This window comes from Punica granatum, chromosome 1, assembly GCF_007655135.1.
Source record: "Punica granatum isolate Tunisia-2019 chromosome 1, ASM765513v2, whole genome shotgun sequence".
Lineage (NCBI taxonomy): Eukaryota > Viridiplantae > Streptophyta > Magnoliopsida > Myrtales > Lythraceae > Punica > Punica granatum.
The window spans coordinates 6530978-6544430 of record NC_045127.1 but is presented as its reverse complement, the minus strand read 5'-3'; the positions used below and the strand labels follow the sequence as shown (position 1 = coordinate 6544430).

Sequence of the window (13453 nt, the reverse complement as noted above, 5' to 3'; positions counted from 1 at the left end):
CTCAAATGCTGTCAAAGAGGGGTTGACTTTGATTAACAATCTGATCAAGTGTTCAATCATCACCATTTTTTTTTCCTTTTTCTGTTTGAATTCCTTAGAAAACATGCGTAAAAAGAAAATGAATTTACTATGAACATGTAAGGTAAAATGGGTTGGCCCTATATTAATCCAATTATTGCAGAGCGTAGAGCTCAATTTCCACATTAAACATATACTGAAAACTCATGAAATTTCGATACATACATTCAAAACTCGATATCGAGAAACGGAAGCTACTCATCCATCCACATGATACAACGGAGGCTCTTTCCTTGAAGCAGCAACTCGAAGGCTTTGTTAATCTCTTGGAAGCTCAGATGATGCGTTATGAAGTCATCCAAATTCAGCTCCTATCAGTCAAATTTCATCTTATCATTAATTTTCATCATTAACTTGTTTTCCATCATCAAGTCACAACTTATCTTATCAAAAAAGTCAGTCAAATTTCATCATTAATTTTTTTAATAGGTATAGAGAAAGAATTATTCAAAAAAAAAAGTGTGAAAATAAAATCTCATAATATCAATTGAAGAATAAAAATATTATTGTTTTCCCATACCTTCTCCAAATATTTTTGAGCGAGGACGGGAATGTCGATTTTTGGTTTTAAACCCCCAAATATACAGCCAGATACAGTCTTGCCACTGAGAAGCTCGACAGAATTGAGGCTCAACGGGGTCCCTGCCATCTCAACTCCCAAAATGATCGTCTTGCCATATCCCTGATTCCGCCGCACGTGTATCGTGACACATAAAAGAAAATTATCCATCATTCCATTTTAATTTTGACTCCTTTCTAAGAATTGGAACGAACACAGAGAAGGAAAAAATTTATCTTGAAAGAAAATGCCATACAAAATAAAATAGCACTACAATCTATATATGTTTATATAAAGTTATATCCCGAATAATAAAAAGGGTTAAAAACGTAATTCGCTATATATATACTTTCAAACAGATTTACCAAGGGAGCAATTGATGGCATCTATATATATATATATATATATTAATAAAGTTGTATCCAAGAGAGCTCTGCACTTTAGGGGAGGCCCTTTGTTGGAAAACTTTCCTTGGAGACTTACATGTGCTCGGGATTTTGCCTGTATAATTTTCAAGTTCTTTTATTATTATTTTTCCAGGTTGGAAGTCCGTGACAACAACCGGAGTAATCAGCATTTAATTGGAATCACCAGATTAATGAAGTCTTGGACTCGAACCAATACAGATTTGTCACAATCTTCTCGGATTTGGATCTTTAGTGTGTGAGTTAGAAATGAAACTAAAGATACATAGATTTGATGTATAATATTTCCCTTAAATTGTTCATTTTTCTTCTTATATTTGGTACACAGGGTTAATCACTGACTTTACATGGTGCTCTATTAGATGCCTGAGAAGCTGAATCTTCGTGTGTCCAAGTGCCACGATAGTACATGTAAGTTCAATTTGTCTATAGTATTTTCCATGATTGTAACTTGCTTGCATTTGTCTGTTTTACTTTTTTAAAAGATATATTGTGAAATTATTATTATTATTTTTTTACAGGAATTCACCAAGCTGAAATTTTGAAGACCAATCGCCTCGAGAAAATTAACCATGCAGCATACAAAGAATACTTATGTTGACTATTTTAAGACAACATGTAATCCGTGTATTTTTGTTTTTCAACGGACATGTAATCTCTTTTTACATTTTGAGAGTTGATGATAAATATACATATATGTAGTTATTAATTCTTTTTGTAATATTATTGCAATTTCTTTGTGTAAATGATTATGGGTTAAGAAACTGGTGAGGTGTTTAGCAATTTTAGCAATTTTCTTTCAAATCCATAGAAGAATCTAAATATTTTTTCATATAAAAATTAAAACAGCCAAGATGCTTATTTTAAGAATTTCAGCATTGCAATTTATTGTTTAGAAACCTAATGTTAAAAAAAATGTGACAAAAATAATTTTAAAAAATTGAAAAAAATTATGTATATATAAATACATTTAAAATTTAATTTGAGAATTTTTAATTTAAGATAAAATACTTAAAAATTTATTTAAAGATTTAAATAAAACCTCTTTATATGTTACATATAAAGGTTATTGATCAAAAGATGAGAAGAAAACCCGTGCATCGCAAGGGTAAAAATCTAGTACAAATGATTTAAGAAATAAAAATTAGAGACATTTAATGCTGCGTTTGTTTTGTTAGTGTGATTTTAGAATCATGATTTTGATTTTAACTCAACATACTACACAACAAAAATACACATTTTCCAAGTCAAATTTATAATCTCATCTCATTTGTCATTTTCCACAATCAAAATCAAAATCAAAATCAAAGTTACTTTAACTCTAAAATCAAACGCATCATTAGAGTGCGTTTGGATTTAGAGTTGAGTTGAGTTTTGGTTTTAATTGGTTTGTAATGATTGTATTGTTGAATTATGAGAAAAAGTATGAAAAAGTAATAAATAATTGAAAAAAAGTAATGATTAAGTAATGATTGTATTGTTGAATTGTGAAAAAGTAATAAATAGTTTAGACAATTTAATATTAAAAATTGAATTGAATGGTTAAAAAGATTTTCAAAATGAAAAAAAGTAATGTTTGTGATGTTGAATTGAAAATAAGTAGAGTTGAGTTGAATTGAGTTAAACAATTTTAAAAAAACAAACACACCCTTAATACTTCATTTGGAAATGGAGTCATATTTAACTTTGCTTTATATTTTTCTCAATTAAACAACATAATAATTACTTTTTATCTTTTTCTTCAATTCAATAATAAATTTTTTCGCATATTTTTTTTCTTATCTATTATTACAATTAATTTTTCAATATTAAATTCCCCAAACTACTTATTACTTTTTCTTCAATTTAACAACACCATCATTACTTTTTTATCTCCTTCTTCAATTTTAATGATAAATTTTTTGGTTAATAACAAAAAAAAGCACAAACTTTTTACATTTTAACAATTCTAACACGAAATTTTTTCTTTAATCTAAAAATGCACGAACTTTCAATTTGATAATAATTCTAACACAGCGTCAAATTTTTTCGTTAATTTTAACGGAATCGAAGTCATCGATAGCGTCGATGATCCCAATCGGGTAGGAGGGTGCTGGCGTCGTGGCTCTACTCGTCGAAATCGAGAGAATCCCTAATTTGAGGGTTCTACTGATTCCGGGGGGTGGGGGCCTCAATTCCGGCCACCCCCACCCCCCTCCCCGATTGGTGTTGCCAGCGCCCTCCCCCTGATTGGGGTAGTCGGCTCCCTTTGTGACATTGATTCTATCCAAATTAACGGAAAATTTGACGTCATGCTAGAATTATTATCAAATCGAATCGACACTTTTTATATTTTTATGTTAAGGAAAAAAAGTCGTGCTAGAATTGTTAAAATGTGAAAAGTTTGTGCTTTTTTTGTTATTAACCCTAAGTTTTCTGAACTACTTTTGTCTTTATCCTATGAAATCAAGTTAAATCAAATTAAATCAAACTTTACTTCATTATCAAACGCAACATTAATTATTTTGTTTCTAAATCTTCACTTTTAGAAGCAAATGATCTGTGTAATAGTAGGTGTAGAATATTACCTCTCGACTGCTAGCGAATGCATCCGCCATCACGGAAGCCACCCCAATGCACTCAAAGCAGTAGTCGGCACCTCCATCCGTCATTTCTTTGATGACCTAACCGAATAATAGTTGATTTATAAAATGCATACAAATCAAGTATGGCAATCATATAATTTTCTTATACTTTCAAAGGCTTTTTTTTTTCCTCGTGAAATCACGAGTATTTTCAATATATTGATTGAGACTAATTCTATTTGTTTAATGCAAAAAGTTCTCAACAAACCTCGCTGAGGGGTCTATCTCGGCAACCGGAAGGGTTGATGAAGTCTGTGACCCCAAACTTCTTTCCTAACCCATACAAATCAAATTCCAAAGTATAAACGATATGCTTCTTCTTTGAGGGGCTGGAAACATAATTTGTAACATGTGATAAAAATGTTGAGATTTCAATATGGTCATAACATAATAAATAATGCTGCATTACCTAGCTCGAACTTCTCGGGATTAAGATCGACTCCAATAATCTTGGAAGCTCCCCGTAATCTTGCCCCCTCTGCGACCTAAGATTAGTTTGATCCATGAGTTAGATTTTCAAATTTTGTTTTCGATTTTGTTTTTTCTGTATCACTTGGTATTCGGAAGCTCAATAAACTCGATTAATTTAGGTTCGAGGCAATCCACCCATTAAGAGGTAAAACTACTTTAATCGTGAATTTTTTTTATTCATAAGACTCGAATTTAAAACTTTATATAAGAGAGAAAGCTGCTGAACCAATTAGACCTAACTCTGAAGGCAGACCTCCAACTTCAAATTCATTATTTCCTTTTGGGTTAATTTTCCAAAAATGGACAATAAAAATGAAAGATAGAACATGGACAGGGCGTGAAGTTTTCTATGGGCTGGAATTTAGGAAATAATATACCGCAAGCCCAACGGATCCAAGCCCAAATATGGCCACTGTGGATCCTTCCTCCACCCCCGCGACCTTCCACGCGGCTCCCACTCCTGCAGCCACGTCAGAATAAATTCTTAATGTTATAATTTTTTTTTGTGAGACAGTATCTCTCGATTTATCGACTAAAATTAACTTCAGTCCGGGAAGTAGGCACAAAATACGTTCAACGAGTGTTTTTTTTTTTTTGTGAACTTGAATATTCGGAAATTCAATTGAACTGCGCTGCATATTTTCAATGAGTTTTGAATCACTCTAGATTTCGTATAAAAGTTCAACTTGTTGTTGAAATATATTTTTATTAATTTTTAATATTATAATAATTTAGAAGAAACATTATATAAATTTCTTTTGACGCTAATGATCAGTTGGACTTGGAAGTGTCAGTTCAACTCACTCACCGGTGCACACACCGCAGCTGAGCAGGCAGGCCCGGTCGACGGGGAACAAACCGTCGATCTTCACAATGTTGGCAATGTCCACCACCGTGTATTCGGAGAAGCTGGAGACCTTGAGGAAGTGGTAAATCACCTGGCCGTCTGATCCCCTGAAGCGGCTGGTCCAGTCCCGAGGCATGTTATGGACGAGCCCCGGCCGCTTCACGAAGACGGAGCAGCCGTTGCCCTTCGAGGACTTGCAGTCTGGGCAGTCGCCGCAGTTGGGATGGAACACCGGCAGCACCGTGTCTCCCTCCTTCACCTCGTGGACGTTCTCCCCGACGCTCTCCACAACTCTATCAAAGAAAACGTCAAAAATCAGAAGCCACGTAACATTTTCTTCATCTTTCATTGTTCCCGACAGCCACAATACATACATATGTATGTAGATATATTATACAGACACACGCACGTACGCGCGCACGCATACACACAAATAAACGTGAATAATGTTTTATGGATGTGAAGTGATGGATTACTTTACCCGATAGCTTCGTGCCCGAATATTCTGGGGAAAATGGCAAATGGTTCCTGGAGGTTTTATGTATAATGAACCGTATAATATATAAGCACATGATCAGAAAAGGCAAGATATGAAGGAACGAAGAGTGGGTTGCGTTGGACCGAGAAGGATTTTTCGTAACTTACTACGTCCAACTTCCAAGAACTGAGATCAGAGTGACAGAGCGAAGTGCAGAGGATCTTGATCCGAACCTCCCAGGCCTTTGGAGGATCGACCTCAATCTCTTCGATGGACAGAGGTTGCCCTGCTTTCCTGCAGATTGCAGCTGTGACGAAGAAGAAAGAAGAACCGAGCACCCATCAGAATCAATGTCTACGATCTACATTGCGAGCTTTGAAGGAAATCCGCCACGAAGTGGATGCACGAACCTTTGCATTTGATGGGTCTTCCTGCAGTCCCTGATCTGCTGCTTTCCATGGATGATTGAGGGAAGAGAGGAAGAAGAAGAAGAAGAAGAACAGAGACACGGTATGGGGTTCTGATCAGCTCAGTTGTCTAGTTGGTTATATAAGACATCGGCAGCGGGATGGGGCCGGAGAGTGGTTGTGACGTAAAGTGAACCACGTCAATTGAAAAACAAAATAGTCCCCCACAATAATTGGACGTGCCCCAATAATCAGTTTAATGTCCCGGATCTATGACCATTAAGACATCTCGGTCCTTAGCTCGGCGCTCCTACAAAAAGTCCGTCATTATGATACGGTTTCGCATCGTATCGTATCATCATAATCTCCCTCATTTACGCTCCTACACTCTCTCCACAGCTGATGGCCCATGGCTCTGTCAGGACTCCGATGACTGCCACTCTCTGAACAAAAACCTCCCGCAATCCCCTCATGGTCGTATATAAGGTTGGTCCCAAAACTTCCTGTGACACCAAACGGCCTATCACAATATAATAGCATTAGGTGAATGAGTTCGTTGTATCTTACAAATAAATTGTAAGATCTCTCCTTCGGTGTATTTTACGTGAGGTTCAACTTGAGATATGCCGCGTTTTCGCAACTTAAGCCATTTATTAACTATGCTCAATTGGTGCATCTTCTATTCTTGTTCTTCATTTGTTTTAGGCATTAGGAGTTCGGGCAGATCTCAACTACATAACTAATAATAACTAGGCAAATAGGCCCGCTCGAGGTATTGGTGCACAAGATTTTTCTTTTTAATATGTTTAAATCTACAAATATAAGACATAATAATTTAATATCATGAATAAACATATAGTTGGAAATGATATGTCATAAATATATATGCTGACTTGTATAAGAAACGCTAAGAATGAAACGAAAACCCTTTTGCACTTCTTCCTCCTGCATTATCTGCTAAAATCTTGCACATATCTTTACTCGTAAATTGCCAAAATAAAATTACGTTTTCATAAAAAGTCTTATATAAAGGTAAAGAAGTCACCATAAGGTAAATAATTAAATACAATTAAAAAGGTGAGTTTCGTATAAAATGCTAGTGAGTTAAGATATCAGAAAGCTTTATTGTCGAAGTCATCATGCAACGGCAATTGTCAATACCCTTGATCCCCATGTTGTTATTGCTTGTGAATTGTGATGATCCACCGTGATCCATCGATGTTGAAAATGAAAAGAAAAAAAATTGAAACAACTTACTTATAAACGGATCTTATTCGCGGACAAATTTTATCAATTATACCCATCCTAATAGTAATCACCAAATTTCTTCATATGCCAAATAGCTTTCACCTAGATTTTGATAATCGAAGTGTTTCTTTTCTTTTTTGATGGCTTGCGGAAAGCAAAAATCCTTATTTTTTCTTTAGTTATGAGAAAAGGTCATGAGTCTAATACAAGCTAGAATAATGTGAAATATAAGGAACATGAAAAATCACAGTAGTAACCAAATCCGAAACCTTTTAATCTGAAGTCGAAAACAATGTCGTTGTACTGAACATCTTGCACCAATATATGCATATTATTTAATGATATGTGTTTTTCAACTTTTAAGGAATGACCGTTTGAAAAGAGAATGTTTGAAGGCTTTTCATTTTGACCATTGCAGACTCCAAGCCAACTCTCAAGTGTTCCTTTAATTGAAAACAATGGGGGAAAAACGAAAAGGAGTTTACTGTGAACATATTTTTTTTGGTAAAACTTGGAAGTATTATTATGACTTAAGTTACTACAGTACATGAGTTCACAATTCTTGGTAACTCAAATTCCATTACATCTTCATTAAAAACAGAAGAACAACTAGAAGGAACAGTAAATAATATAGCTAATTCATCTGACAGAGTTTCTCCTAAATGCGCCAATGCATCAGCACACCTATTTGTCTCTTGATATATATGTTGCGGGAAGATAACATCAAATGTTGACTCAGCATCCTGCAGTCACGAATCAAGGGCTTAAGAACAATATTCGAAGAATTCTCCCCCCAAACCCATTCAAGAATAGTCCTAGCATCAAATTCAACATAGAGTTTCTGAATATATCAGTCTATTGCTAACTTGAGGCCCTATCGGAGAGCTTTTAGCTCCGCCACAATACTAGTGTTTATGCCCAAGGTCATGTGGAAACCTCAGAACCATGAACTATTGGAGTCCCTAATTACTCCTTCAGCTCCCGCAACACTCGGGTTCCCCATAGAAGACCTATCGGTATTCAGTTTGTAGAACCCACATGGGGGTGGAGTCCAACAAACCTAAATCTTTCCAAGAGATCGAGATGGGTTTGTCAAACTGCAGGCAAAGAATTCTATAGCGAAATGTATCGTATGTTCTACCAGATTACCATGAAGGGGCTTCTAAGAGAAAAGGAGGGAGTTTCTATTCTTCCATTGATTCCAGATGGCAAAGGAAAATATGATACCCATGGGATATTTAGATTCGATGGTTGAGAGGAAGTGAGGTTGAATCTGACCTACTTCTTAACATGTACTGAGAGAACCACTTTTCGCTGAAGGAATAAGCAAATTGTGCTAAAAGGAGCGAGCACTTGAGCAATCTCTCAAGATAAGCTCAATTGTTTCCATGCCCGATGAGCAGATTGCACATGTAGGATCTATCGGTAGATCTTTTCGGGCTAGCAATGAGGCAGAGGCAGAGGCAGGTCTATCTCGAGCTACTAGCCATATAAAGTATTGGATTTGAGGCAAAGACCGTGACTCCCGGATCCAGGACCATTCATCGGGTGAGGTGTGTTTGAGGTAGTCTAACTCAATGTGATAAGTAGATCTTGAACTGTAAGTTCCACTTGGAGAAGGGCCTCATACTATATCATCTCCAGAAACTTGGAAGAGGCTCAATGGAAGACTGCGAATGCATTGTATAATATTAATAGGAAATATGAAAGGGAGTTGATCAAAGTTCCACCCACGAGAAGGGGATATGACAGAGCTCACCAAACGACGATCTAAGAGGTGCGTCCCCAATCCATGCATCATGCCAAAAGTTGATCCTATCATCATTGCCAACAATCCATTTTGCTCCTTTTTTCCCACACCTCCATCCTAACTCTCAAGGCTTGCCAACTCATGCCTTTTCGTAATTGAGCAGATCGATGTGGTTGGAACTTGTAAAGGATCATATGAGCCTAAGGAGCATCACCGAGGCAGGTCTAGATGCAAATCCACCAAGCAGAACTTTATTACGAATTTCCATTCTCGGCACATTTAGTCCACCATAATTCTTTGGTTTAGTCAGCCCTGCCTAGTTTAATTAGATGCGACTTCTTTTTATTGGGTGAAGATCCCCAAAGAAAATCGCGATTGAGCCTACCTAAAGAGGAAATAATCGATGCAGAGAGGGTAGAGCACTGCATATAGTAGGTCAAGATGGATGTCGTAATACAGTTGATCAAGGTAGCCCTTCTTACCATGGATAGGAGCTCTGACTTCCAGCCAGCTAACTTCTCTCTTATAAATTCCACCACAAATGAGAAGTCCCTTTCTTTACGGTACATAGAGTAATAGAAAAGCCCGAGTATCTTCCTAAATCTTGAGATTCCGAGATGTTGAGTGCTAAGGTGAACTTCTTATGAACTTCCCCGGAAGAATTTTTGGAGAAGAGAATTCGAGATTTACTAAGGTTAATCTTCATTTGCGACTCACTGCAAAAGCAATTAAAAACATCTTGGACTGCTTGCAAAGAGAAGTTATTGGTAGTACCCATAAGGAGAATATCATCCGCAAATAGAAGATGAGACATTAGGAAGCATCCTCTTGCCGGTCTCACCACTTTCCATTTGCGAGCTTCAATTGCCTCTTCGATAAGATTTGTAAGGTACTTTATACAAAATACGAAATATATGGAGAGATGGGATCGCCTTGTTGGATACCTCGAGAAGGTTGAAATGGTTGAAGAGATCCCCCATTGAATAATATCGATATGGTAGTGAAGGAGACACAAGCAAGAACTAAGCTAATCCATTGTTCAGGAAAACCAAAATAGAAGAATACTTTACGGATAAAGGACCATTTGAGGCGATCATAAGCTTTCTCGAGGTCAAATTTGACTATGAGCCCCCCGAGTTTCCCTTTCTTCAACCGAAAAGATTGGATCACTTCTCAAAGAATCACCACATTATCAGCTGCTCGTCGTCCCTGAATGAAACTACATTGAAAGGGGGGAGACGAGCTGTTGCAAGAAAGGACGCAATCTCTTGACTAGGATGGTGAAGATCACTTTATAGATCGAGTTACACAGGCTAATCGGTCGAAATTGTGAAATAGTTTTAGGAGATCGAGTCTTGAGGACAAGAGAGATTAGCGTATGGTTCAGACCCTTCGGAAGGCTATAGGTGGAGAAGAAGCGTAAGACAACATCGCAGACCGAGGAAATAACAATATCCTAGCATTATTGGTATAAGTATGGGTGCAAGCCATCCGGCCTGGGAACTTTAAACGACTTTAAGGAGAAGACAGCCCGATGGATCTCTAGGCCAAGAACTGGCTCTGTTAATTGGGCAACCCAATTTGGAGATATTGGCCTTCTCCATATAGGTCCATGATCAATTTCTCGAGTAGACATATCGAATTCATAGCTAAATAAGGAACAAAAGTGGGACTGGATGATATCTTCGATGATTCATTGATCTGAGAACCACTCTCCAACTATATTTCGTAGGGCCATAATATTGTTTCTTTCCCTACGAACTATGGTGGACACATGAAAAAAATAGAGTATTTTGATCCTCTTCAATTATCCAATTTGTACGAGATTTGATGGCCCAAAATTCTTCCTCTTGAGTTAAAATTGACAAGAAATCCTCTTTGAGAGATTTCTCCAGCTTAATCAAGAAGGGATTCGGCTGGTTTTCTAGACAACACTGGACTCCTTTTAATCGGGCCAAGCAGTGGCGTTTTCTACAAAAAGATATTCTCAAAAGTTTCCTCATTCCAATGAATAACTTGTGATTTGAAGACAAGATAGCTCTCTCATGAATAAAGTACGGTAACATGTGAACATATAAGATAACATGCGTCGGGCCCAACAGCATCATGGTATTAATTCAATTATTGCAGAGTGTAGAGATCAATTTCCATATTTAACAAATAGAGAAAATTCTTTTTTTTCGGCTTAAAGATGCTTCAAATATAATAAAATATCTCTATATATACTAAAGTGATGTGTGAGGAATCGACAAAGTGCACATCAACAGTCCATTGATTCAAAATTCATTAATTTCAATCGATAAGCTAGAGACACATCGCGATCTGATCAAAGAAAAAAAACATGCATTATATGAACTAACAAGTGAGTTAATTCGCAACAATAATGATATTTCCTTTATGTTCTTGAATATTTGTCAACTTGACTCTTTTATTTTTTTAAAAGAAAATATGGGATTAATTTTAAAAAAAATCATGTGCCGCAATTCTCTGCCTTGTTTCTGTGAAGCACACGAGCATTGTTATCAGACCGGACCGGACCGGCCGGTTCGACCGGTCGGACCGAGAACCGGCACTAAGTCCGGTCCGGTTCGCTTAAAAACCGAAATGGCAGCTTTGAACCGCCGGACCCATTGAACCGGCCGGTTTTAAGCAAAATTTCATTAAACCGGCCGGTTCTATGGGTTTTTATGGGTTTCCTATTTAATGTAAAAATTGGTTGGTTGTGTAAAGATTTGAACTCATGACCTCTTACTTTTCATATTAGCATACTACCAACCAAGCCACCACCACTTTTTGTTCTTTTAACTCTACTTTTAAGTACTTATTAAAATAAAATATTTATTTTGAAGTAAGAAATATTAAATATAAATACTTTCTTATACTATTGTTATATTTCTTTAAAATCATCATACTTTTATCTTAATTATCATAATTTTTTTAATAATATGAATATTTATTTTATTTTAAATAAACGAGCGGTCCGACCCATCGAACCCCCGGTTGGACCCATAAACCCATGACCCCGTACCCCTTTCGGTTCATCATCCGGTCCGGTTCTGATAACACTGCACACGAGAGTTAAAACAAGGAAAAACAGTTAGAGAGAATTCACGCTTCCCGTCATAGGCATGAATAATAATAATATACAACTGAATTGAGATAAATAATAAACTAAATAAAATTAAATTAATCACAGTTAAATGGCATTTATTAGGAGCACATAACCTCCAACAAATCTATTCTTGGGCATTTAATATATATAATAATAGTTGCCTCCTTATTAAGCAAGCATCATCCGTCCAATCAATGTCCAGTGAATTTGCAATTATTTTTTTGAATAAACAAAATAAATTATTAGCTAATTTCGAAATAAAACAAGAAATAATTGCAATAATTGGTGACAAGCAATCGATTGACCTTTTTCTGTGGCCAACACAGTCTGTTGACTTTCCACTAACGGCTTATTAATGTCATCCGTCACGTGACTTTGCTCACTCAGAACGTATTCAAATCAAGCGAGTTTCATCTCCATTTATAAGATTTTGAATCATATCGAATATAATTTCATAAGATATGATTCGCTCTATGTATTTGAAGAGAGGTCTTTGCGTACCTCCCGAATCATTGTTCTTCTTTGTTGATGTGTAAAAGGAACGTATTGCTTGGGGTGAAGATAATATGACTACGATGGTAAGAACTAAGACGGATGGGATGGGGACCATGAGGGAGACCTGTTTGACCAGTCAAAGCAAGGAGCCAAACTACATAAATAGAAAAACAAAAAAATAATATAATTAAACATTTGAAAATTGGCCCCAAGACAAGACTGTAACAGTGGAGGTGACGCCAATCAGGCCAAACAAAGGACGAGCACGCACCCAGCATATACATATGTATATATGTATATATATATACACATATTAACTTTTTTGCCTCATGAATGCACATGTTATTGGTTAGAGTGATTATTTTTAAATAATTTTGAGATTTTTGATATCATAATTGAAATATTCATTAAGTTATATATATTCTTAAATTGAAACCATTCAAATTTTATTGCATACAATAATAAATTAAGGATAACTTAAAAATAATTATAATATCAAATATAGATGAAGAAAATGATATTGTTTAGAAAAAATATTACATTTTCTTAAATATCAAAATTTAAAAATTATAGTAGATAACTGTCATATATCGAAAATACAAATCATCTATTGTCATAAATTCTTTTTGCAAATTTTTACTTTTAAAATTTTTTGAGTAGATTTATCTTTTACTTTTCCAAAAATATTTGATATTTAAATATGCTTATTGCATTTTAATAGATTTTTCTTTTAGTTAAATAAGAAAATGGAAATCATTTATTGTCATCAATTCTTCTTGTAAATTCTTCCTTAAAATTTTTTTAAAATAAATTTATCTTTTATTTTTCCAAAAATGTTCAATATCTGAAGATGCTTGTTGCTTATCAGTAGATTTTTCTTTTAATTACTAATTATGTCAGAAAGTTTTCAATAGATCTGTTATTTTTGTATTTTTGTATTTTTTCTCAACAAATTTTGA

The 13453-nt window shown here is 35.6% G+C and overlaps 1 protein-coding gene across 1 annotated transcript; it reads right to left on the bottom strand.

Annotated features, from left to right (window-relative positions):
* Positions 1 to 138: 138 nt before the first annotated feature.
* On the bottom strand, positions 139 to 6090 carry LOC116196593 (alcohol dehydrogenase-like 2). The gene is made up of 10 exons (XM_031526394.1): positions 5893 to 6090; positions 5650 to 5789; positions 5486 to 5532; positions 4966 to 5297; positions 4535 to 4617; positions 4096 to 4171; positions 3895 to 3959; positions 3630 to 3725; positions 599 to 760; positions 139 to 389 (listed from the first exon to the last, which is right to left on the bottom strand). The coding sequence occupies exons 1-10, from the start codon at positions 5939 to 5941 to the stop codon at positions 273 to 275; spliced, it is 1167 nt and encodes a 388-aa protein (XP_031382254.1). The 5' UTR covers positions 5942 to 6090; the 3' UTR covers positions 139 to 272.
* Between the last annotated feature and the right edge of the window lie 7363 nt (positions 6091 to 13453).

Excerpts from the sequence above, each read along its gene's own strand:
- LOC116196593 (XM_031526394.1), bottom strand. The coding sequence starts at position 5,941 with ATGGAAAGCAGCAGATCAGGGACTGCAGGAAGACCCATCAAATGCAAA. Across the intron at positions 5,533-5,649 it reads GTTCTTGGAAGTTGGACGTA|GAACCATTTGCCATTTTCCC; the intron begins GTAAGTTACGAA and ends TAAAACCTCCAG. Across the intron at positions 4,618-4,965 it reads CAGCTGCGGTGTGTGCACCG|GAGTGGGAGCCGCGTGGAAG; the intron begins GTGAGTGAGTTG and ends ACGTGGCTGCAG.